This window comes from Mastomys coucha, unplaced genomic scaffold, assembly GCF_008632895.1.
Source record: "Mastomys coucha isolate ucsf_1 unplaced genomic scaffold, UCSF_Mcou_1 pScaffold2, whole genome shotgun sequence".
Taxonomy (NCBI): domain Eukaryota; kingdom Metazoa; phylum Chordata; class Mammalia; order Rodentia; family Muridae; genus Mastomys; species Mastomys coucha.
This window is the reverse complement of record NW_022196902.1, coordinates 21,000,312-21,027,268: the sequence shown is the minus strand read 5'-3', so window position 1 is coordinate 21,027,268 and position 26,957 is coordinate 21,000,312. Positions and strand designations below refer to the sequence as shown.

Sequence of the window (26,957 nt, the reverse complement as noted above, 5' to 3'; positions counted from 1 at the left end):
CTTAAGTAATTAGTATATTAATAAATGCACGCACAGTTAAATGCAGGGCATCAAACCCAAAGCAACATGGATAGAGCAACAATAGGGAGACCTGCTGACTGCAGAATGCTTTTAGATTCTTTTAAGGCTTAGGCTCTTCATAACGCAAGGGAAAATGTCCTCAATGACATCATCTCTCCGATAGTAAGGTCTTCTTGGTGCACATGTCTACAATGCAGCATTAAGAAGGCACTCTGCATTGAATGTTTCTAGCAGCATGCAGAAAACACATAATAGCTTTAAGCATTTTTTTTTTCTTCTCCATAGTGGCGATGAAAAAAAGATGTGCTGGCCATTGTTCCATTCTGGAATACTGCTGCTACTACTACAGTATTTATTTCAATAGGAAAAGAGTAAAGCATCGCATAGCAACAGGAAGTAAGATTACATGTTGATGCCGTCAAGAATGTGTTTTCATATAGTCAGTCATTGCACGAAAACAAGAAAGGTAGCTTTGCTACATATATCTCTTTGAGAAGAATAATTGGTACACTTAGAAGTTTTATCTAGTTCATTTTTTTTTTGATATTTTCTTTATTTACATGTAAATTTCTCCATTCCCAGTTTCCCCTCCAAAAAACAAAGAAACAAACAAAAACAACAAAAACAAACCCCTGTTGCCTCCCCCTTCCCCATGCCTGTCATCCCGCCCTCTCCCACTTTCTGGCCCTGTGAAGGAGTTAGAGAAAGGACCAATGGAGCTGAGGGGTTTGCAGCCCCTTAGGATGAACAACAATATGAACTAACTAATACCCTCAGAGCTCCCAGGGTCTCAACCACCAACCAAGGACTGTACATGGAGAGGTCTGATTGTTCAGGCAGCATGTGTATAGTATAGGATTGCAAATTCGATCATCAATAGGAGGAGAAGACCTCAGCCCTGTGAAGGTTTTGTGTCCCAGTGTAGGGGAATCTAGTTCATTTTAAGAGTCATTTCACAACCAGGTACACAGTGCTTTAGAAATGTAGATGCAATGCTTAAGTTTAGCACAACACTCATTGATTAGCTCAAGAATGCTAGATGGGGCAACTTCAATTACTTATCTTACAGGATAGATGGAAAATGAGACCTTAGTGAGATCGAGTGGGTTACCGCTCAGGAGGAAGTAGAGCCAGGTTCAAACATAGAGTACTGAAAACATTACCTTAAATTATAACCAGAACTCTCTTAATTGTCTTCTTCATAAATTTCTACCCATCTTTCAGAGAGGCACCATAAAGAGCTAAAGAGCTCATCCATGCAAGCTTATGAGCTAATTACTCACCTGCAAAGCCATTTTCTAAGCAAGGCAAAGTTGTTTAAAAACTGAAAAACTCATCGCAATCGAGCACTTAGGGAACCCCGATCTACAGCAAAGAGCTTAATGTTTCTGTTCAGGACATTGCAAATACTTGTTCTGTGTTATGGGATATGATTTCTTCTAATCTACGGGCTTCCAAAGAAGAACCATCATCTTGGAATAGAAGGCTGTCTAGGTACACATACAAGAGATACACAAAGATAACACAAGGTGAGTGACACTTTTCCTTTCTAATCTAGTTGCTTTGTAATAATCATCAAATCAATTGACTAACTAGCCCAAGAACCACAATAATGACTCATAGGGAAGCTGGGAATAAAGAACTATAAAGCACTTTCACTATAACTGAAAGAGAGAATGCACAGGTTTGTTGATAGCAGCTTTGGTATAATATTTCAGAAAATAAATAATTGTACACCATGTATCAACAACATTTAAGACATAGGAAGATAAGCACATGATTTTTATTTTAAAATTCATAATAGCAAGTTAGTCCAAACTGTCAGTGCTAGAAGAAAGGCTAAATAAATCTCAACACATGTATGTTGTAGAATACTAAATAGTGATGAGAGATGTCCAGCAGAAAGATAGGAAAGCAGATGACAGCTAAAATAAGCAGAAGGTAAATTTAAATGCATTTTATACAATTAAAGAAACACCCACAGGCATAGCCATAGAAAAATGAACACAAACAATAGTGGAACAACAGTCAGGTAAATATGATAGTACTGAGAAAGGTTTTTAAAATGTTCTCAGCCTGGAAAGATTCCCAAGTGGATACTTACTAGTGCCAAGCAGGACGGCAAAGTTCCAGGGCATGAGCCATCAATGATGCAAAGACCTGTCCGAGAAGTTATCTTTTAGGCTACACATGCACACGAGAGAAGCACAAACACCCATAAAAATAAATAAATAATTTTTTTAAACTACAATAAATTATAATCCAAATATGGATTCGGTAAATTGAACTCAAGTGCTCCAAGCACTCTGCCAACTGAGATATCTCGCTCCCAGATCTTAATGTTTTATATGTATATTTCATAAGATAATTTTGCTGTATGAACTTTATGTAATCTACAGAATGTGGGATTTTCATTAAGGAACCCCCAAAGATACAGAGTTGGAGCCACACTACTACAACTCCAAATAAGCTGAATGGGGCTGACGGGCTAGAAGTCAGAGGCATGCAGATACATATAGTACAGAATTAAGTGGCAGTGGGAGAAGAGGATGAAGCATAGGAGAGTGACTTGGGGGAAGAGAGTTACCATGCATTCCCTGGCAATATAGCTTTAAAAATGTTTTCCAATTCTCAAAATATACTTACTACCAATAAAAGAAAATATACTATCCTTAGAAAATAATGTACACACACATACATGTGTGTATATATATACATATTTATATATACATATATATACATATATGTATATATACATTATATGTACATATGTATACATATATAATATACTGCCAATAAAATATAGGTTTGCATGTAATAGTACAAAGCATTATAAAATCATATTTTTAATGTTGGGGATATATCTACAAAGGACATAGTAAATAGATCATGGTAAGTAACAGATAAAAATAATGTCTTTTCTGATTTCTTATTATATGCCTTAAAATGATATTAACAATGATATAAAAATATCAATATTGAGCAGTAAACTGAAGTGAAGTTATTCTGGAAAATCAATCTCATTGAGAAGACTCGACTGAGACAATTAAAATGGACATCACTCAGTGATTTCTGGGCCATGTCATATGTAGTGACAGATGAATTTGCACAGCTTTTGCCTGAGGCTCCAAGAAAAGCATGAGTTCCTACTTTTTGAAGTTAATTTTCTATTGGGTTCACAAAATATCATGTAGCTTTTGAAACTCTAGAACAGTATTCACTTATTATTATTTCTTAACTTTGAACGTGCTTCTTTTTTCCCTGTGGTTCCACATACATTGGATAAAGAGCAAAGACAGAATCATTAGAAACAAAGATACCATATGTCAGAACACGATAGCAAAGGTAGGAAATAACTCCTTATGCTGATGGTAGATTAGATTTATTTTCATGTTTAGATTTGAATTGACTCATATAAAATGATGAAAATGATTGTTATCATGAAGAAAACTGTACAGAGTGACCAAAACCCATCAAAGGGCTAACTAAATAGATATGGATAAATAAACTTAAAAAATACCAAATCGATTATCTCCTCGAAACTCTTGCACACTCAGTGAAGGAGAAAATACATTTGAGTATGAATGGGGGATAAGTGATTGGATGTTTTTTTTTAACCTGAGTATGATTTTTTTTTGCTATTTTAAATCAAAGGACACATGGGATGGAACACAGAATGATAATTGAAGGCAGAATTAAAATCAAAATATTCAGGAACAAACCTGGATAGTTGTGATGTATCAGAAGCTAAAAGGTCCCAGCCACCTCCTGTGAACTTTCTCCCATAGTTAGCACTTTTTTTTTCATTTTCATGTTGGTTCTACATATTTTTTAATTGTACATAGGTCATTTTGTTTGTCAGACAAGTCTATGTAATTATAATTTAAGATACCACTAATGTGTCATTTTGGGCTGTGAAAAAATATTTCTATTTGCTTTAAAAGGAAAAAAATCTATTTGCTGTTAATATCAAATAAAAATCCTAGGACTTGAGGGATGCTTGTGACATATCATGAAATTGATGATTATTGCCACCTGTTGGCTTGATTGTAATATGCAAAACTCCACAAAAACAAATGAAGCCAATAAAAAGTACTTAATGATACCATTAACCAACTCACCATGTGGTAAGCACTGAAGATAAATAAATACAGTGCCATTTTCATGGGTTGCCAAATGTTTTCCATCAACACTGTAAGGCAGCTGAGGAATTTATATGCTGACAACAAGCCATTTCTAGTTAGTAAAGGTAATTATGTTTTTACTGATGCTGCTTAAGGAATAGCATGCTTATCTGAGCTATGTGAATAACTGTGCATCTGATTCCTAACCCAACTCCAACAAAGGACAGAAGCAGCCAACTTCACACATCTTGTCTTTTACTTTCATGGCAGCCCACTATAAAGCCTTCATGCCAGTTATCTGGCACCCCATGTTTAAATATAGAATATATCCCTAGAAATTATGAACTCTAGAGTCATAGACAGGGCAGTGTTCTGATGACTGAAGTTACAGAGTACATTATATTATCCCTCTTAGTACCTTCTTCAGTGTGACGGATCCACTGAAGACAGTAAGAGGAGCAACTGAACTGTCCTCATGGTGACTCTGGCTGGGCCTTGTGACATGCACTGTATTACAGGTAAGGAATCAGGCCTTTGCGAGGCAACTACCACGAAGACAATCACAGTATCAAAAAGCTGCCAGTGTCTGAATAAAACTTGTTTTCTAATGAGAAGTTGTCTCGTATTTCTGAAAGTCCTTCTTTCCTTCCTTTCTCCTTCCTTCCTTCCTTCCTTTAAATCTGTCCTTCTTATTGCTAAGGAATGAAACCAGGGACTTAACAGTTGGATATGCCTGCACCACTGAGTAATACTCCCAGACCCAGCATTTTGTATTTTCATACACAATTTATGCTTTTTTATTATATAGTTAGAATATAGATTGTTGGAAGTAAGATTCCGCTGCACTGTCATACCAGGTATACCTCAGAATGGCATTATAGAACTGGGCCTGGAATCAAATGGATGGCAGAGAATGGACTGATGAACTCACAGCAACCTTTGCACTACTGTCTTCCCTATCACTGCAGTACCATTTTTAATTTTCTTGACCCCAACAACAGAATCACTGGTTTTTTTATTAAATTCATCTCAAAAGGTTATTAACACAAAAATTCATATGTAAGTTAAAATGTTATTTAAAAAGTGAAAAGAATACATTGACATAAGCCTTTGATTTTAATTGAAGAAATAGCCATCTTAACACTATTAAACCAAATCAATTTTTACAAACCAATTTGATTTTGTTCCAAGTTCTAGCCTGAGTATCATGGGAACTAGTCTTTAAGACAGATAACTATCTTAAAGAAAAGTAAAAATCAATGTTCTTATGCTGATAAAGCTATAGCTAAAGGGCCAAAATTTAATTCCATAAATTAAGAAATCTAGAAAATACTCATCTAGAAGGAAAGAAAATAGAAATCTTTTTTTTCTATTCTTGATTTAGGGCAGAAGAAATGCATGTTTAGTAGATGTTCCTTTTAAAAGAAGGCCACCCCTCCCCCTGCCACACACAGCTTCATAGATTCACTTGTCGGTTCAAAACTACCAAGAGCATCAAACTTCAATATAAGAGTACAGTGTAGCATCCCCAAATGTGTAAATATATTACACTGTGGGCATTCTGACCGATTGACCTGGCTTATGAAAGAGATACTGCAAAAATGCTAGTTAATCATTAAGCCATTCCCTGATGGCTTATCCAGAAGCAAAAGGCAATTTAAAGAAACAAGCTCAATGTACAAACTGAGAAAGCATGCAAGGCACATAGTTCCTGAGGATGGCACATTTTCTTTCCATTTAATAAGAAGAATGAAGTATATTTTGGCTCAGCTTATAGACTAGATTGTATACTCAGCAGAAATAGATGCACAAAAAACAGAAAAAAAAAAACAACAATAAAAAACAAGCACACATTCTCAGATTGCTCAATAGAGTATCTGAATTACTTGCCACTGAAGGCAACTTCACATTTAAAGCACTTTCTAAAATGTATAAATGCCTGAAGAAACACTATATGAGCCATGACACGAGTCAGGCTACAGACTAAGTGAAATAAACACTTGCCTCAGGTTCACAGAGAATCCTGAAACGTGTGTAGGTGGTTTCAGTCACTACAATCCATAATTACTACCTCTCCCATCTTGAGAGAGCCTGAAGCAGAAGACTGAATCTTCCAAATTATTTGAATGCCTCAAAAGGTTTAAAAAAGAAAGAAAGAAAGAAAGAAAGAAAGAAAGAAAGAAAGAAAGAAAGAAAGAAAGAAAGAAAGCTTAACTAACTAGGCAGAGCATTTTCAGAAAATGGTAAAATATTACATTTTCTCCATTTTTGTTGTTGTTTGTTGAGTGTTTAGCAAATAAACCATCTTTGCTTCCAGTACAAGGGAAGCTGGGAACATTAAGCTGTGCTGTTTTAGGGAATAAGTTACTCATTCCAGAATTTGTGTTTATTCATTTTCAATGGCTACGACTGAAGAGACTATATCACATGATACCTAACTTTATGTGTTGAGTCTAAAGTAGTATTCATTAGTATTTAGCCATAGACATATATTTTCCTTAAAAATGTAAAACTATAAACAATGTACATGGCAAAACCTCTCACTGGCTGTAAAATTATTTACTGGTAGATGTCTTCCAAATGACTTTTACTACTATCTGACATAAAATATCAAATATTTAAAAGTGCATTAAAGAGGAACATGAGAAACAGAATATAGTAATCAATTTACTGGTTATATATGAGGTATAATATAGCAAAATAAGATAAGAAAATGTAGGTAGCAGAAAAGCTCTTTGAAATTACAGAAGAATTATGTGAATGAGATCATATATAAACAGAGACATAAAGAAATGGAGAATAAGAGAAAACAGCAGAGGGGGTGGGGTGGGAATAATCCATTAGGAGGAATTGATGCTTTTAAAGTTTTGTGTAACTTAGCATGTTTAACACATAGTATATACAAATAGCAATTTGAGCCAAGCGGTGGTGGTGCACGCCTTTAATCCCAGCACTTGGGAGGCAGAGGCAGGCAGATTTCTGAGTTTGAGGCCAGCCTGGTCTACAGAGTGAGTTCCAAGACAGCCAGAGCTACACAGAGAAACCCTGTCTTGAAAAAACCAAAGTAAGTAAGTAAGTAAGTAAGTAAGTAAATAAATAAATAAATAAATAAATAAATAAATAAATAAAATAAAAAAGAAATAGCTATTTGAAAATAAAAGCAATTCAATATACTATCTTTACGGTTTAAAAAATAAGTTTTGTAGATTTAAAACTCAATTTTATGCCAGTCCCATTATTCATGGCAAGTACCGTTTGATAACATTAGGTAGGAACTTTCATCTTGATGTCTCAAAGGGATCTTTCCCACATATTACAAAACATTTTTAAGCGTTTGAAATTTCTGCTAAAAATCAGCTACTAGGGTGACTTGTGCGGAGCACATGGTACTTTGTTGCTTCGTGGTCTCTGGTTGAGGCCAAAGGTATACTAATCTGAGATGCTGATTTAGAGAAAAGGAAATAGATCTTAATGTGGGGGAATATAAAATGCATCATGTTTTAAACAAATGGTGATTTTATTCTTAGATTTATGATTTTTCTAAATTATATTCTAATTTCCTATACAAAGAATGGTTAGAAATTACTACATGAGCTAGCTTTCTCTCCTTTTCAAATAAAAGAACTTGATACTGACCTTAATATTGGCTCTGATGAGTAGCCTCATCTTCTCTCAAATCTGATAAACTTAGAGAAAAATTTCTAGTCTATACTGCTTTTTCCCTAAAATTCTAAGTCAGAGTAACTTTGAGACGATACTAACTATAATAAACATTGGTAAAGGTTTATCAAGGGTGAAAGATGATCTGAAATTCCTATATTTGGAAGTAAAAGGACAACTGATTGGACATGATATTTAAATTCATGAGGAGTACACAAATTAAATGTTACTCAGACTTTCTAAGGCAGAACGAGCTCAGAAGCACAGGCTATAGAAGCAGCTGAGCAGCTGGGACAGGGGCCTTTCTACCTCCATCTGTACCCAGGAGGGAAGGTTGATCCACAGCCATCTGCACATGGGTCTTTCCAGGGGAGAGCTGATCTCCCAGGAGTGTTGACACAGGCTTACAAAACCACAGGAAGAACAAGCTCCAGCCAGAGACAGCAAGAACATCTAGCACCAAAGATTATCAGATGGCAAAAGGCAAATACAAGAAACTTACCAACAGAAACCAAAAATACTTGGCATCATCAGAACATAGTACTCCCACCCCAATACACAGGAAAAGCAAGATTCGGATCTAAAATCATATCTCATGATGGTGATAGAGGAATTTAAGAAGGACATAAATAACTCCCTTAAAGAAATACAGGAGAATACAGGTAAACAGGTACAAGCCCTTAAAGAGGAAACACAAAAATCTCTTAAAGAATTACATGAAAGCAAAACCACACAGGTGAAAGAATCGAACAAAACCATTCAGGATCTAAAAATGAAAGCAGAAACAATTAGGAATTCACAAAGAGAGACAACTCTGGAGATAGAAAACCAGGGAAAGAAGTCGGGAGCCATAGATGCAAGCATCACCAACAAAATACAAGAGGCATTAACACACGATTAACACAACAGTCAAAGAAAATGCAAAATACAAAAAAGATCCTAAGCCAAAACATCCAGGAAATCAAGTACACAATGAGAAGACCAAACCTAAGGATAAAAGGTATAGAAGAGAGTGAAGACTTCCAACTTAAAGGGCCAGTAAATATCTTCAACAAAAGTATAGATGAAAATTTCCATAACCTAAAGAAAGAGGTGCCTATGAACATACAAGAAGCCCACAGAACTCCAAATAGTTTGGAACAGAAAAGAAATTCCTCCTGCCACATAATAATTAAAACACCAAATGCACAAAACAAAGAAGGAATGTTAAAAGCAGTAAGGGAAAATGGTAAACTAACATATAAAGAAAGACCTATCAAAATGACACCAGACTTCTCTCCAGAGACTATGAAAGCCAGAAGATCCTGGGCTGATGTCATACAGACCCTAAGAGGACACAAATGCTAGCCCAGGCTACTATACCCAGCAAAACTCTCAATTACCATAGATGGAGATACCAAGGTATTCCATGACAAAAACAAATTTACACAATATCTTTCCACAAATCCAGCCCTTCAAAACATAATAATCAAAACTCCATCACAAAGAGGGAAACTACATCCTAGAAAAAGCAAGAAAGTAATCTTCCAACAAAACTAAAAGAAGGTAGCCACATGAGCAGACTTGTAACTCTAACAACAACAATAACAGGAAGCTACAATTACTTTTTCTTAGTACCAATAGACTCAATTCCCCAATAAAAAGACATAGACTATAAGACTGAGTAAGTAAACAGGATCCAACACTTTGATACATACAAGAAACCTACCTCAGTGACAAAGATAGACACTACCTCAATAAAAAGTCTTGAAAACAATTTTCTAAGCAAATGGTCTCAAGAAATAAGCTGGAGTAGCCATTCGAATATTGAATAAAATCAACTTTCAAACTAAAGTGATCCAAAAACATAATGAAGGACACTTCATCCTCATCAAAGGTAAAATCTACCAAGATGAACTCTCAATTCTGAACCTCTACACTCCAAATGCATCTACATTCATAAAAGAAACTTTACTAAAGCTCGAAGCACACATTGTATTGCACACAATAGTGGGAGACTTCAACACACCACTCTCAGCAATGGACAGATCATGGAAACAGAAACTAAGCAAAGACACAGTGAAACTAACAGAAGTTATTAAACAAATGGTTCTAACAGATATCTATAGAACATTTCATCCTAAAACTAAAGGATATACCTTCTTCTCAGCACCTCATGGTACTTTCTCCAAAACTGACAATTTAATCTGTCACAAAACAGTCCTCAACAGATACAAGAAGATAGAAATTATTCCTTGAATCCTATCAGATCACCATGGATTAAGGCTGCTCCTCAATAACAATATAACAATAGAAAGCCCACATACATGAGGACGTTTAACAATACTCTACTCAATGATAATTTCAACAAGAAAGAAATAAAGAAATTACAGACTAGAGTTTAATGAAAAGGAAGCACAACATACCCAAGCTTAAAGCCCCATATATTTCCTAATCATCAAGATTTTTCTAAGTCAGAAGCAGCCCTAACCAGTTGATATTCTTACTCTACGTTCTTCACCAAATGAGGCAGTTCTTACAGAGATCTCCAGTCATATTTTCTCTTCTGTTACTTCAACACACTCTGAACATAAACATCAACAGGGAACAAAAGTCAATGTTCATTCACCCACTTAATACAGCATAGTGGCCCTAAAAACATTTACTTGTAATCTTCAAAACTCACTCAGCAATAATGAGTTTCAAGTATCTTTGAGGTTAAACAGCTACACAAAATTCCTCATGCTGCTGTTCCTTCTTAATGGTCTATTCTGACAAGAATGAAGACAGTAACAACACACAAAGAAAATTAAAAGAAAGTGTAGATAAAAATCAAGAGGGAAACTACAATTCTAGGTTATTGTTATCAACTGTTGTAATTTTAAGAGGTTACATATTAAATGAGTAATTCCTGACTAGGTAGAAAGTTCAGCTACCCTTTCCTGCAGAAAGTTGCTTTAGTATCCTAAGAACAATTCCTCATGAAACCCTGAAGAAGAGGTTACAAATAATCAGAGTATTTAAAACCAAACTGAGAAATTGAAGCTGAGCCTCGGGACAATGGGAACTAGAGTAAAAAGTTCTGCAAAGCTTTCAACTGCCAGATGCCAATCAACACATTAGAGGACCCTCTACTCGCTAGCTGCCAAATCAACAGTTAAATGTCCTGTATGCTTAAAATACACGACAACTTAATTACAATAAAAATATGTATCGACTACTATGTGCTACATCAGAATTCTTGGTGACTAGCCCAATAAAATTTAAATGATAAGCAAATATTCAAGAAGTATTCAGGTTGTGTGTGTGTGTGTATGTGTGTGTGTGTTTATTTTCACCTACTGCTCATGGACACAAAAATATCTCTTTGAACTAAAACTTATCATTTTGAGAATTAATGTTAAAGTAATTATCTGCTCAAATAATAGGTGATCAAATATTTTATCTTTGCATAACTGGTAATTTTTCCTATATGGTAGAACAAAGACCATGTTATGTTGTAATTTTCTTATGTATCTGCAAGTGTATTGATATTTTCAGCACCCATTTCCACGCACAGACAGACCAATTACAGGAAGGAAATTTTCTGCCTTCTCTAGGAGGTGTCAAGCTGCTTAGCTAATCCTCAACAGGATTTCCTGCACAGGATGGTTATTGTGTGCAGGCATTTTTCTGTTTTTTCACTTTTTTCTGTTTTTCACTGTGTGTATACATTTGGAGGCTGGAGGCTGATGTTGTATTTCTCTCTGGTGTTTCCACTCAATTCTTTAAAGCAGTCTCTCCCCAAACCATGAACTCACAATGAGCTCAGGGAATTGGCCTGTTTTGCATCCCAGGGGGGAATGAGAAATCTGCATAAACTTTTAACATTCAGCTTTTCTGTAGGTACTGGGATCTCACCTGTTATGTTCTTGGGCCAGGCACTGAACCAAAAAGAGCTTTCTCTCTAGTCCTAGAATCAATTTTCTTATCTATGTTATATCAGCTCTCTACTGCAGACAAAACTATTTCCATGTGGTAAAAAGGTTTACAATATTAACATGAAGGAAATGCTTTAGAGTTAACAGAGATATGTAGCTACCAGAAATATTATGCACAAAACCAGAAAACTCGTCAAAGTTACTGTGTAAGAAAAGACTGTGGCTTCATCAAACAGTAGAAGAGTTTCAAAGACATGCTCAAACTACTCTGAAGTAGGCATAGTGTTACAGAAACAAGGTTATGAATAACCAAATTTAGTAAACGCTTAGAAGGTTGTATCTAGGGGATGACCAAGTACAACAATCAGAATTCACATTGTATATGTATAAACCTGTCAAAAAACAAATTCAATAAGACTTTCAAAATTATATGTCTAAATAATATAAAATGTTGAATACCATGAGTGTGTTAATTACTATTATAAGATTCCTTGACAAGAGCATAGGTCAGGTAGCCAGCCTTACCTGCACACTTCGTTCTAGTGATCAGTGGTGGTCCTGGGAGCCCAGTTCCCCCTTCACCAGGTCTGGTAAGCAGGACACGGATCTCGTATTCTGTATCTGGATCTAAATGCCATAACTTATATGTTGGTGCATTGACTGCATGAGTTTCTGTCCAAGATCCTGACGTCATTCGATACTCTACTTCTTTCAGGATGATGGGGCCATCGCCAATAATAGAATTCGCATTTAGTTGGATCAGCAAGTAAGTAGGGCCAACACCAAGCAGCTGAGGAGGAGCAATGGGTCTAGGCGGTTCTAGAAAAGAAAAATGTACGCTCTAATTACTTAATAGTCTTAAAATAAGGATATACTAACAGTAACTGTAGACTGTAAGTAAATATGTTATATATAATATTCATATGTAACCAAAGGTTAGTGAACAATTTAGGAGAACATGATAAATGTTAAATAGATAACCAGAGTCAAGATTGGTTGGCACATGCATGCAGTCTCACCACGTAGGGTGCAAGGTTGGATAAAAGATTGTTGCAAACTTAAGGTCAACAAGGTGAGTTCTAAACCAGGCTGAACTAAATGATGACAGTGGCCTAAAACAAAAGACAGAAAAGAAAAAAAAGGAAGGAAGAAAAGGAACGGGAGGGAGGGGAGAGGAAGAGAGGAGAAGGAGGTTAGGGGAGAAAACATAAACTAGAAAATAATGATGTAGCAACTGTAATTTAAAGAGACATTGGTTTTATGAAGGCTTTTGGTAAATTTAGCAAAAGTTTTCTCTTCTTAAGAACATGCACTTTCAGGAGAGAAAGTTTCAGATGCACAGCAGTGAACAGAAACATAAAGAAAAGCACTGGAGAGGAGCAGATTTCATCAAACGCAGAAGGAGGGGAGCTATGATGTTTCCTTCTCTTTATTTGCTTTTGCCTCTGTTCTTACTTTACTTCTTGCAACTTCAAAGTTCCAGTAGATGAGCTAATGAAGAGATGCCACAAAGCTAGAAAGAAAGCTGGGGCCATGCCCCCACTACACAGAATAGGAAATTGAAATTTATACCCAGAAGAAATACCCAATCTCTGTATATCACTGGCCCCCACAGTAGCATGCAATAGGCAATATATCACTTATTAAGCTCAAATGTCAAAGGGACATAGCAATTTAATTTTGGGTGGCTTAAGTTATTTTACTTGACAGAAACTTTGGAAAATATTATTTCAACATGTGAACTTATGGAATGATGAATAATGTATTAGGGCAGGTTTTCCCTTAAAAGCAATACCAGTGAAAGACTGAGCTGTCTCTAGAGGACTCCACACAGGCCTCTGTGTGCACAGCCTGTCAACTGGGATACAGGGCGTAGGGGGTCATTAGTAGACTGTCATCAGTTGGTATTTCCCCTTCAACTTCTGGACCAATCATCACACTTCTCAGGGACTTGAAAGGCTTTAAAAGAAAGTATTAATCTTAATAGGGTGATAATTGCCCCCAAACTGATTAAAGAATTAATGCTGAAAAGTTACAGGAACTCAGGTACAAGAAAACTACTAACATAACCTCACAGGGTTCCAGGTTGGCCTGGACTGAAGGGAACGTAAGCTAAGACTGCATAGGCAGTATGTTTTGAACTACTAGTGATGATTTGTCACATGAATAAAAGAAGACAAAGAAAACTCCATAAAGAGGCTCTCACCAGCCTGGACAAGTTTAAACTGATTTTCAGATATGGCTTAACATTGAGTTTTATTTATGATTTTTAAAAGGCTACTAGCTTAAAAATATTCCCAATCACAAATACCCAAAAAATAGAGACAAGGCTATCTAGCTGAGATCACTAAACAGACTAAATTTTTTTTTTGAAAATACAACTTCAAAGATTGTGAGACTAAAATCCCAGGACATGTTTACTAACTACTACTGACCAGGTTCTGTACGCTGGATATTTATATAATGTAGACGAGACATATTTATATTTATTTTTAATTTTTATAGGGGAATTATATATAGAAAAGAAATAGTTTATAAAAGTAATAAATGGTAGAGATAATGAATGTTTCCTTATTGCAAATAAATATAAATATAAGTGTTCTTTTCCTCAATGGGCCCGTTAAGGGAAGAGCTTTTAGAATGTTGCCAAAGAATAATGTAAGTTGTGATTTTCCATGCTCATCTGTAAAGAAGCAGCCTAACCACCATGTGATATATATGCTGCAGGCATCTAGTGCTAGTCTACAGAACGTAGTCCTCACATCTGCCATATAACCTTTACCCATACAAATCTCTTCAAAGAGTTTGGAGAAGTATTTACCAGTAATGAGGGAAGTTCTATCCTAGCTAAATGGTGGCCTGTTTCACAAGTGAATTCAATGAAGCTCATCTTCAAAGGAAACACTTGAATCAATCCAAGATTGTAGAGTGTTTGCCCCTCAGATAAAGTAGGATAGAGGAAGACTTTTCATGCCGAGAAATTGCAATTTCCAACTCAAGAGCTTACAAAACAAATGAAAAGGGCATGAATTCTCTACATGCTAAGCTGACGTGGATCTAAACGAATGTCCTAGGACATGCAAGTGTCTCCAAGCATCATATTTTCTGGATAAAGGGGGCTGTCTCCATATGTGTAGTGTGTGTTTTCCTTCCATATGGCTCATCCAGTGACTAATTTCAGTTAAGGTAGGAAACAACGCTAAATTCACAGCTCTCTGGGATTCTACCCCAAAGCAACAAGGCCTCACACATTTTTAAGCCTCACCATTGACCCGAAATAGTCTGATATACAGCATGATAAATAAAGAGGAAAGTCAAGACAAAACAAAAACATGGAAAGTGAATTATAAATTGTAAACCTTCCTTAAACTATATGTACAGATATTGTAAAGACTGGACTTATGTGTATGTATCAAATGCTAGCTGTCACCATTTGCCATAGAAAACAACCAACAGAGTAAAGAAGATGGAAAGAGGAGTACGAGCATGGACAATGGGTACAAAGCTAGCATGAACCAGTATTCGGGTCAAACACAGCCCTTGTCCTTCCTGTTTGATTCAGTCTGAAGCCAAGGGGCCAACTTTCAAAAGACAAAAATTATCACAGTAATGGTAGGGGAAATGTGAATGTTCTTTTAACTTTGTACAGTCTTTTCACACCTAAGCTAACACAGGAGTCACTAAAAGATTACATTTCTAAAATACACCAGCATGTTCTATGTATGATGCTATTTGGTTTATTTTGATTTATTTATATGTTTGCCTGAACAACAACAAAAATTAATGTAATATTGAATAATGAATGCAATGACATGCATAAGTAAAGACATGTATAAATGAAAAAAAATGAGGTTGAAACATTGCACACACTAGCCTGTAGAATGGCAGTAATGTCCTGATCAGTGTTACTTCACCTCGTCTGCTCAGAGGGTTATTGGAACCCTCAATAAGCAGAGCAATATCTCAAGGTTGGAACTGCCACAAAATGCAAAGCAACTAAGAAGCAGACACGTTGCTTAACAGCATGGCTATGAGTGAAATTCACATTAAGGAGACTAATATACCACTCAATATTAAAGTTTGATGTTGGTGGTAAAAGAGATCTTATATTAGCATATGTATTTTGTTTTTAGGCCCCCAGAGAACAAGGAGATTTATTTATAAAATCTCTATTCATTTCAATAAATTATTCATGAATTTTAATCAGCTAGCATATGAACAAGTAATTGTTTGGGAGCAATGCTAATATTCTTCATAACTTAATATGCTACTAGACCCAGAGGTGTGGTGCAGATAAATCCCAAATGTACACTAGGTATCAAGTGAAGCATGCAACCCTCAAAATAGAGAATAAACTTTGCTAACATTCCAAATTAACTTTTCATTAATGATTTCCATTCATTATTCTGGATCCAAAATGACAAGCAAATCCCAGAATGCTTTTCTTGTTTAATATCCAAAATAATGTTAAATGTCTTGAAATCAAGCAAGCCACTAGCAAAGGATATTCTCTCACTCAATCATCCCCATTATAATAGTTCTTTAAAAATATATGCCACTTATCTAAATTCAGTCAATCATTATAATGCAAACTCGGAAACAGAAGCCAGAAAGCCAGAAAATGTCAGCAACAGAGTAAATGTCACGGCAAAAGGCACTTCTATATCCATCTTTTGATCAAGATAAATTAAGTTCCTTTCAATCCTAGCTGTTTCCCCATTGCTTTATCTCTTTGTCAGGGAGACATTATTAGAACAAACCCTAGGTTAACACTCCCACCATAGAATTTGGTGCTATAATATGTTGGTGTCTTCTGACTGCTGTGAAAAACTACCACAAACTCAATGTACTTAATAAAACACATCCTCTAACAGTGCTTGAAACCAGACAACTGAAATTAGTATGAGCAGAGAGGAGAGAAGCAGGCAGGAAGCCTTAGTTCCTTGTTTCTATGTTCTAGACATGGCTCTGTGACCACATTCCTGCGATCCCTGCTATGTTGTGATGTATTCCTTACTCATTCTACTGAGTGATATGTAAACTCTCCCTCTGCCAGATTCTGTGCCTATTTCAGTTCTTTAATATAACCACCTATACGAAAACTGCTTTACACCCAGCAGCCCCATGCTTTAGAAGATGAGTCTAGGAGACGTGTTTGACCTGGCTATAAACGTGTAAAGTGGCTTCTTCTCTCGGGAGATTGTTCATCCCTGCTACTTGCTAGTGGCTAAGAAGGATGCAAATGGACATTACTTCACCTGAGAGAAAAATTTATAGCTATGTTGGGAGTGGTGGAAATTATAAAGTGTGATTTAAGCCACAACAACATATTTTAACTATTTAATTGCTTGCAAATAAAAGTCAGAGGAGATGCTTCTATTTTATATGGAGACTTTTTTTTTTTTTTTAAATTTCCTAGCATGTGATGAAATGAAATGGTTGTTTCAAAGTCAATTTGATTTACCTCCTTTCTGGACTGTTAATCATGTTCTGATTTTTGTTAAATGACAGATTCACTAAGCTATGTTTCTTCAAGATACCTTTCTGTTGCCTACTGAATATTCAGTCTGGAGGGACATACTATAGAGAAACTAAGAAAGAAAAAGTCCTCTATGTCCTACATTTATGAGCTCATTTTTGAGTTCCCTACAATAGACTTAAATAATTTGTGATCATATTTCAATGGGATAACAACACAATAGTATCACATGGATAAGACAGAGAACCTTTGCACCCCCTGACAAATGGGAGGTAGGTCATTCATAATTACAATAATTTCCTGTGGGCATTAGTTATCATGTATGTGACAAGAGAATAAGTTTCATTGGCGCTACACTGGAAAAACTGGAGACTCACTAAGCTATGTACATTTACAAAATACATAATTGTGTCTCGTATTATTTCTTTTTTAATGATTTATTTATCTTTATTTTATGTTCATTGGTACTTTGTCTGCATGTGTGTCTGGGGGAACAGGATGGGATCCCATGAGTCTGGAGCTACAGACAGCTTTGAACTGCCATGTGGGGACTGGGAATTGAATCTGGGTCCTCTAGAGGAAGAGCTGGTGCTCTTAACTGTTGAGCCATCTCTCCAGCCCTCAGTCTCTAGTTAATTCATAATGCTGTTTCATTTACTGCTTTTTTGACACTTGACTTCCCAGGGCTAATAAAATCCATAGGCAATCAAATACTTCGCTATTTATGCTTTTGTCCACTGTCTTGTAGTGTAACTAATAGGAGCAATGTTGCCAGAAAGATTTATACATGTCTTCTCATACAAATTAACTCATAATATTTACGTTATGTGAATTCTTAATCTTAAATTCAGTGATTTTTATATGTAAGCCTCATTTAAACTTTTGTCAGCTCAAGTGACATATACACTCTCAAATTCCATCACTCAACTAACTCGTACACTTTACTCACAAAGACAGTAAAGGACCAGAACTATAAAGCTTGAGTAGGCAAAATCTGAAGCCCCTATGCCACTGACCACAGGACTCTCAAAAAGAAAGGACATTTGCAACTGCTGTTGTCTTCATGAAAAGTAGATATTTATTTGGAGCTCTGCGTAGAGTATGGCTAACTCAGGTTACCCACTTAACCCCTTCTGACAGTCCTGAAGCACACTATCATGATTTATAATTGTAATTAATGACACATCCAAAAGGAAATGCTTGTGCTGACCTGAACTTCCATCATTTACATCTCTACTTATGAAGAGAGCAGTAGCTTACAATTCCAATAGTGTAAGGCTAGCCATTTATTCATGCAAGCTAGTCCACTGCCAGAAAAACAACTCACAGAGAAATGAACATTTGTGTGTATAGCATGCATAGTCCCAGGCAAGCGAACAGATGATGTTTTCTGGAAATCAATCTTTTAACATACAGAAAAATCAAAAGAATTTCATTCACATCTAGAATTTTATTATAATGTGGTTTAGAATTTTTTCTAGCACATCATTTGAACGTGAACTACAGTCATCTATGTTAAGCCTCTGACAATAGTGCATTAATATTGAAGAATGAAAGTATGAAAAAGCTACTATTCTGGTTAATTTTATATAAACTTGAGACAAGCTAAAGTCATCTGAAAAGTGGGGTACCTCAATTGAGAAGAAGCTTCCATACAGAGCATTTTCTTAATGAGTGATTGATGGGAGAAGGCTCAGCCCATTGTGGGTGGTGCCATTCCTGGTCTGGTTCTGGGTTCTGTAAAAAAGCAGGCTGAGGAAGCCATAGGAAGGAAACCAGTAAGCTATACTGTTCATGGCTCAGCATCAACTCCTGTTGATCCTGTCCTGGCTTCCTTTGGTGAAGAACTATGACAAGAAAGTGTTAAATAAACCCTTTCTTCCTCAGTATGCTTTTGATCATGACATTTCATCATAGCAACCAAAACTGTAGCCAAGATAATCGCTTTTCAGAGACTAAGGATATATCTTAAGAGTGCTCAGTAGCATACACAAAGTCCTGGATTAAGCCCCAGTATAAGATAAATCCAAGTATGGCAGTATATGCATTATATTCCAAAATTTGTAACATTGAATCAAGAGGATCAAAGTTAACTATATTTAAATAGTGAGTTTGAGGCAAGGCTGGGCTATTTTAAAAGCTTTCTTGTACCCATGCATACAGAAAGAAAGAAAGAGAAAGAAAAGAGAAGAAAGGAGAGAGAAAGAGAAGTTAATAATTTTCATTTTTAAATGAAACTGTTTTTCACCCAAGAGGAAAACCTACCCAGTATCAGGAGATGGAAAATTTCAAATAGTCAATATCAGTGACTGGGTTCAATGAAACCAGAATGATTAGCTTTCTCTTTCATTTCTGCCATGCAATGAAGAGCAGTGACTGACCTACAAAACACAGTCTTCCTTGTATTTCTAGTATTTCTTTCAGTGAACTAAAAACTCCAAAGTGTTGTTATGGGTGAATGGCCAGCTAGCCAAGTGCTGAAGAAGAAACTTTCAATGGAACCACAAGGAAAGCCATCATTGTAGACACTTTACCTGTTCCTTGAAGAGGATACACACTGATCTTCAGTGTAGGGCTCCGCACGAAGACATGAGGATCCCCGTTTTATTACATTCATTTTCTGAGGCTGAAATTAAGTCCTCAAAAAGTAAGGTTTCCTACTCTGAACCATATAGGGGGCCAATTGCTCTGACATTGATACACATCACCTTCAAAATGTTACTATTTAATTAAAGGAGCTAATTGACCAGAACAAAAGAACACTTTCTAAGCAGTTGCTAAGTGACCAAGTGGCAACCCATGATTTATCTTGCTTGTAAAGAAAAAAAAAATGACACAACATACCTAACAACAATTCTTTGTTTGTAAATTAAAGCTGACCCATTGAAAAGTGTTTTCACTGAAAAATATCCTGTGATTTAATTCTTAATGTGACATATACTATAAATCAGTACAGATACAAAAGAACCTAAGTATACTAACACTAGAGTAACACTAGAGAGTGTGTTTGTATATCTATAAAATATAGTAATATATTATATATGTGAGATGTAATGGTATAATGTATATTACATGTGAGATATAATATAGTTCAGCTTAGAAGAAAATTATTAGATGAAATTTCTATCTTCCATATTAAGTAATATTTCTCCATCTCAATTCACAGAGTCATGTGTATTCATACTTGGAAGAATCCGACATTTCTTTTCCACACCATGGTTGTCTCCTGAAGCCTGAAGTGCTAAAATAGGAAGAATCACTTTGGTGATGAACCTTCCAATTTTGCATACATAATTTTGTATCCTATGTATTACTGTGGTGTTTCAGTCTCTGTGATTTGAAAACATTGCTGCAATTACTTTATTACCTCCTTGATATAAAAATCACAGAGCAGAGTGGTCCACCAGACATTTCAGTAAAAATTGAAAGCAAGGTTTGGCTTATATTTAATGTATAGGTAGAAATGAGGAAATTTTTGACATATGAAGTTTATTACACTGTGATACAAATATGATGCTGTACCCCATTTTGACCTTAAACTACTTGCTTTTATGTTTATTACCCACACAAAGAACTAGCTCAAAATTTTGAGTATTATAAGAATTTAACAATTTTACTAGATATTTTCTCAATATTATAACCCATACAGCAGTCAACAAAACGTTATAATAAAATTATAGATGCTTTTAAATGAGTCATGAGGTAATAAATATGGAAGAGTTCTCTTACGGTCGTTTAATTCCTCATTTTAGCTTTGTCAGAGCTCAAACTGCTCATAGCATTTCAAGGAAAGAACATCCAGGTGGTTCCAAGAATAACAATCAACTCAGTAGTAAAAGTAGAAAAGCCATAGTTCCCTGTTAGTCTAGAGACATAAACAGGTCCCCAGATTATGCTCTCATCAGTCACCTTTATGAGGGAAGAATGAAATAGATGGTGGAGGATGAGGCGAACTGCAGCAATTGCAAAAAAGGCCCTGGAAGCATGTCCAGTATACCTGGGTCATACAGTGCAGGCCTTCACTCCTTTCCCCATGAAGACAAAGATTTGGAGTCCAAGAGTACTGCTTGCATTCATCTTATGCTGATCCATACTAACACAATAGCTACATCCACTAAATTCATTTTAGTCTTTACAATAACATTGTGATTTCTCTACTGTGTTATATGTATAAATACATTCACTTTTATATGCACATGTGTAAAATAAAGAGAAAATATTATTGGTAGGGATTTTGAATATTCTACATGTAAACAGAAGAAAGAAAGAAAGAAAGAAAGAAAGAAAGAAAGAAAGAAAGAAAGAGGGAGAGAGAGAAAGAAAAAAGACGACTTGACAATTCTAACAAAGCACAGTTGTTCCTGGTCTAAGCATTCTATGGTATTAAATCACTGTAATAAAACATATGAAATATATGTGCATGATAAATACATCATTTGTGCTTACTCTAAAATAATTAAACATGATGCATAAGGTTTGCATGCTAAGGGAGCCTTTAACAGATGGCCCCCAAGCCCAATCCCCAGTGTCATTACTCAGATTAACAATGGAAGCAGGCCATCCTGATGACAGTGGATTCCAGAAAGGCAGATACAATTCAAGGATTTACTTGTCCTAAGTGACTCAGATAATTAGACTTATACTTTCACACAACTTAGGAGAGTACAAGTCAGACTCTTTGTAGGGGAAGAGAGGACAGGCATATCCTAATCAACACATGACAGACTTAGATGATTTTATAAAAAAATAATTCAAATGATGGATTGACAGTAACTGAACAAGACCTTAAACTAGGAAGGACCTGGATATTGCCTCTCCAAGAGAATAGACTTTAAAAAAGTACTGGTAACTCTGGAGCAGCCAAAATCTAATAAACACATTTTCATATTTAAAAAATATAAATCAATTCATTAAAAAATTAAGTAGTGCAGTAAACTGTATTGTTGGTTTACTGGGTCCAACATAATTTTGCAAAAACTTTCAATATAAAGTCACCAGAAAGAATAAACCAACAAAAGTAAATGTAACATGTTATGACAATAAAAATAACAACAAAACAAGAACCATGTATTATGCTATAAAAAAAACAAAACAAAACCTGTTCTGAGTTAACATGGGGAATGGTTTTTAGTGAGACAAAAATATAGCTGATAGAGACATGAATTTAAGATAAGCTATTGCTAATGACAGCTCCTTACATATCAGTAAAAATGATCAGGGATGAGAAGAAAGATTCCTATGCACTTCTACTTAGAATTTCCTGGAAAGTTCTTAAGTCACAGAGGACACTGTCATCTAAGTGACATCTCCACTTGAGTTAGTTCACATTTCATACCAGGAATACACACAAACACACACACACACAAATACACAAATACACAAACACACACACACATACACATGGAATCACAAACATACATACACATACACAAGCACACACACACACACACACTCATACACACATACACACAAACATACCTTCCCTTCTTGTCATGTTATCTCTTCCCATTTGCATATGAAACTCTCAGGATGTCATTTCAATGATACAGGTCCTTTACATACTGTAGACCATTCACATTTGTCTTTCAGCTTCCCAAACTCTGAGCTAAATCAACCTCTTTCGTACTTTATCTCCAGTAGGTCGTTGTAACAATGGAAAACAAACTAAGACCATCATCCTAGTCTATGACTCTATGAACTTCTTCAGAGCCCAAAACCCTATATTTCCAAAAGTCAAGATGCAACCGAAAATAAAAGCACTAGACAGGGTTGTATAATTAAAAGGAATCAGTAGGTATTCAGGAATAATTATAGACCACTGGATAAAGCAACATTTTTTGTTGACATTTTAAAGATGTTTACCCATGTGAAAAGCTATTGGATCAAGGACATTTTACAATAATGTGACATGTCAGGCAGCCAAAGACCTTTTATTTTCAGTTCCTTTATAACCTACCCCAACACCTCTGGAAGTTGGCAACATAATTGAATACTGATGTTAAAAGAAGTGAAATAACACAAATAACTGGACGTTCTATGGTCCATAAGAGAAAACAAACTTCTAGTTAAAGAAATCTTTCTAGAATGCAGATTTAAAGCTGAAGGGTGTGCTATTCCTTCACGCCAGCCATTTCCAAGTAAGACAAAGTTCCAAGTCTGCTTAGACAGATATGGAATTTAAACTATGAGCTTGAAGTAACTACTAATCCAGATTAGTCATATTTTCTTAAATGCCAGGTTCTATATCATCTTAAAAGTTTATCTCCATCAACTAAAGATTTTCTGAAGAAAAAAAATACTTTTCATAACACAAAAAATATCAATATTTTCATGGGCACTGAAGAAACATACACAGCACTTCAATTAGTAAGTATAGGATGAATAAAGGGCTGAGAAAGGAAGCCTATGGTGTATATAGGATGAGGAAGGACGCCTACTATGTATATAGGATGAGGAAGGACGCCTACTATGTATATAGGATGAGGAAGGACGCCTACTATGTATATAAGATGAGGAAGGAAGCCTACTATGTATATAGGATGACGAAGGAAGCCTACTATGTATATAGGATGAGGAAGGACACCTACTATGTATATAGGATGAGGAAGGACGCCTACTATGTATATAGGATGAGGAAGGACGCCTACTATGTATATAAGATGAGGAAGGACACCTACTATGTATATAGGACGAGGAAGGACGCCTACTATGTATATAGGATGAGGAAGGACACCTACTATGTATATAGGATGAGGAAGGACGCCTACTATGTATATAGGATGAGGAAGGAAGCCTATGGTGTATATAGGATGAGGAAGGAAGCCTACTATGTATATAAGATGAGGAAGGACGCCTACTATGTATATAGGATGAGGAAGGATGCCTACTATGTATATAGGATGAGGAAGGAAGCCTACTATGTATATAGGATGAGGAAGGAAGCCTACTATGTATATAGGATGAGGAAGGACACCTACTATGTATATAGGATGAGGAAGGACGCCTACTATGTATATAGGATGAGGAAGGAAGCCTACTATGTATATAAGATGAGGAAGGAAGCCTACTATGTATATAAGATGAGGAAGGAAGCCTACTATGTATATAAGATGAGGAAGGAAGCCTACTATGTATATAGGATGAGGAAGGAAGCCTACTATGTATATAGGATGAGGAAGGACGCCTACTATGTATATAGGATGAGGAAGGAAGCCTACTATGTATATAGGATGAGGAAGGACGCCTACTATGTATATAGGATGAGGAAGGACACATACTGTGTACACAGGAAGAAGAGGGGAATAAAGTGGGTTTCCTTGGAATACTTCTTGCATTTTAGTACAATGACATTCATATTTGATGAAGGTCATAACATTTCCATATTATAAATGAAGGACACCCTTTCCTCATCTAAATTCCCAGGCCTTTTTATTTTTGAAACATACATTCCTGCAACTGTATTTTGGGTTTAAATGGTGAGGTTAACAGATACGTTAGGACAGCAAGCTCACACCAGTCATGTAGCATTTCAAGAAACCTTGATAGTTTGCTCAAAGACACTAACTGGGGGCTAGAAAGTTCCAGTCTTCTCTAGAAAGTTATTTTTGCTTTTCAAATATGAATGAAAACCACAATAAAGTGATAAATCTCTTCATTTTATTTTCTCTGAACAGGTCAAGTTGGTGGTAAAGACATCAGCAACCATTAATGGTGCTCTCAGGGTTGCAGCTAGGAGATGTTCAAATTACAAGAATGTACTGCTGTGGGAGGGAGTTCGTTAGGTTTTGTGTTTAATCCGCTATTAAAAACTACAGACAGAAAACAAAACAGAGGCATTCAACAGCATCATCACTGGAGACTGATGGAACCCTCGAATTCTTCTTAGTTCTGCAATTAGGAAACCAGGATTGTGGCAGCTCTCTAAGCTTCAGTAACCTCAATCTTACCTTAAGTGGAGCCTAAATAGACAAAGGTGAAAAGGGGGAGCGAGGCCAGGCACCTCCCTTCCTACTGCTGCAAACTGAAATGCTTCTTGTATTCCTAAGACTAAGTTTGTCACATTTACAATTAATGGGAAATGATATCATAGCCTAAGTGCCACGCATGTGCACACTGAAGTTGCCAGATGTTTTATATTTGCAGAAGATTAAATCACTTTAAGCTATTCACTCTAAGACTTCCCAGGATAGGGCCAAAGTACCAGAGCTCTCAAGGAAAGCATCTCCCAGGGACTACCAAGTTTGTGTCACACAAAAACTGTGTCACATTATAGATTCATAACATCAATGTCTGTAGTGTTTTAAGGTATACCAGCGGGAAGAATGTAACATCAAGACTGCTGAGGGAAATACAGTGATAATGGGAGTCTATAATATTATCTTTAAAAGGATATGACAAACAATACAGTCTGAGATTTTGCCACACCTTGTTGAGCAAAACGAAGGTGAGAGCATTTGAATATTAATATTAAATTAATTTTAACAAAATTAAGAATAAGTCAGATGAATGTTGTTATGTGTTAAGGACTATGATTTCAGAAAGTGGACGAGTTTGTTTTTTCCTCACCATTAGGCAACTACTAAAACAAAGAACTCCAGCGTAAGGAATAACCTGAGGTTAATAATTTTCATAAACTGTATTTGTGCTACTTTCCCCCTACACTGGAACAGAAACTACAGGCTTCAGCGTCCTAGACTGGAGGCCAAGTGAATTTTGTATGAGGGCATATGAGTATACAGAAGTGTACAGCAAGTACACGAGTGTATGAGTGCACATGACTGCATAGGTCGAGGAGTAGTTGCTAGAGTTTCTGTCTGGACGCCTTCTACTTGATTCAGAGAAGACACGACTATGTTCCTGTTCCTTTATGAAGAATAAAGGATAAAAAAATGGTAGATCTTAGTTGTAATATTACCTGGGAGGGCAATACAAAACTGAGAACAATACTCAAATAACCAAGTATAGAGATCATAAGGTGATAAAATAAAGATCTGCATAATTAAATTTTAGGGGGAAGCAGAGTAAAATAAAGGCTTATTCATATTTATTAAATCTTGCCATAAAATTTTTTCTTAATAACTACAAGTGAGTTTAGATAATACTTGTAGAATTGTATGTAATTATGATGAAAGTAAAAAAAAGACAACAAGGTAACTGTGCTGACCAAGACCTGGGTCACAGTCTGGGCTGGGCTGGGTCCTTAGGTATATGAATCAAGTCTGTTTATCAGATCCAGGTTCCTTAAGGATAAAGAAAATTAAACTTCTGTTATTGAACTAGGAACTAGGAAAACAGCATACATGACACATCTCTCACCACGTATGGCACACTGTAAATTAATTATTAGTAAGTTCTGTTTATTGGACCTTTCACTCAACACTTCTGTTTTACTAAATTTGCCAGAGTGAAGAATACATTGTTTATTACCTCCTGTTACATCAATGAGTTACTGAAATAAACTAACCACTAGCAACTATGCTACCTATACTACAAAGAAAAAGAAAGAGGAGGAGGAGGAAACATTTGAAAAAGAAAAAAATCAAAACAAAAAAGGAATACCCCACAAAAAAAGGATACCCTGGAAATAGGCCCTGCTGATTGACAGACAACGTACTTCAAGAGAAAAAAAAATCAAATTTCCAGATAATATTTATCCTGCTACAATTTAATAATTCAATCCTAAACAGCTTCCCTTAGATGGAGGTAAATGAAGAAAAAGAAGTTGTTTTCAAATGATTTGAACATTTATGAAGAAAAGCCAGATTTCTGGCGGGG

The 26,957-nt window shown here is 35.9% G+C and overlaps 1 protein-coding gene across 16 annotated transcripts in view; it reads right to left on the bottom strand.

The window, feature by feature from the left end:
• Ptprk (protein tyrosine phosphatase receptor type K) overlaps positions 1 to 26,957 on the bottom strand; it is a 547,270-nt gene that overhangs the window by 212,113 nt on the left and 308,200 nt on the right. For all 16 annotated transcript variants that reach the window (XM_031380660.1, XM_031380676.1, XM_031380659.1 and 13 more), the window contains exon 7: positions 12,230 to 12,523. In XM_031380660.1, the coding sequence (XP_031236520.1) occupies positions 12,230 to 12,523 (294 nt within the window). The remainder of the gene's footprint in view (positions 1 to 12,229; positions 12,524 to 26,957) is intronic.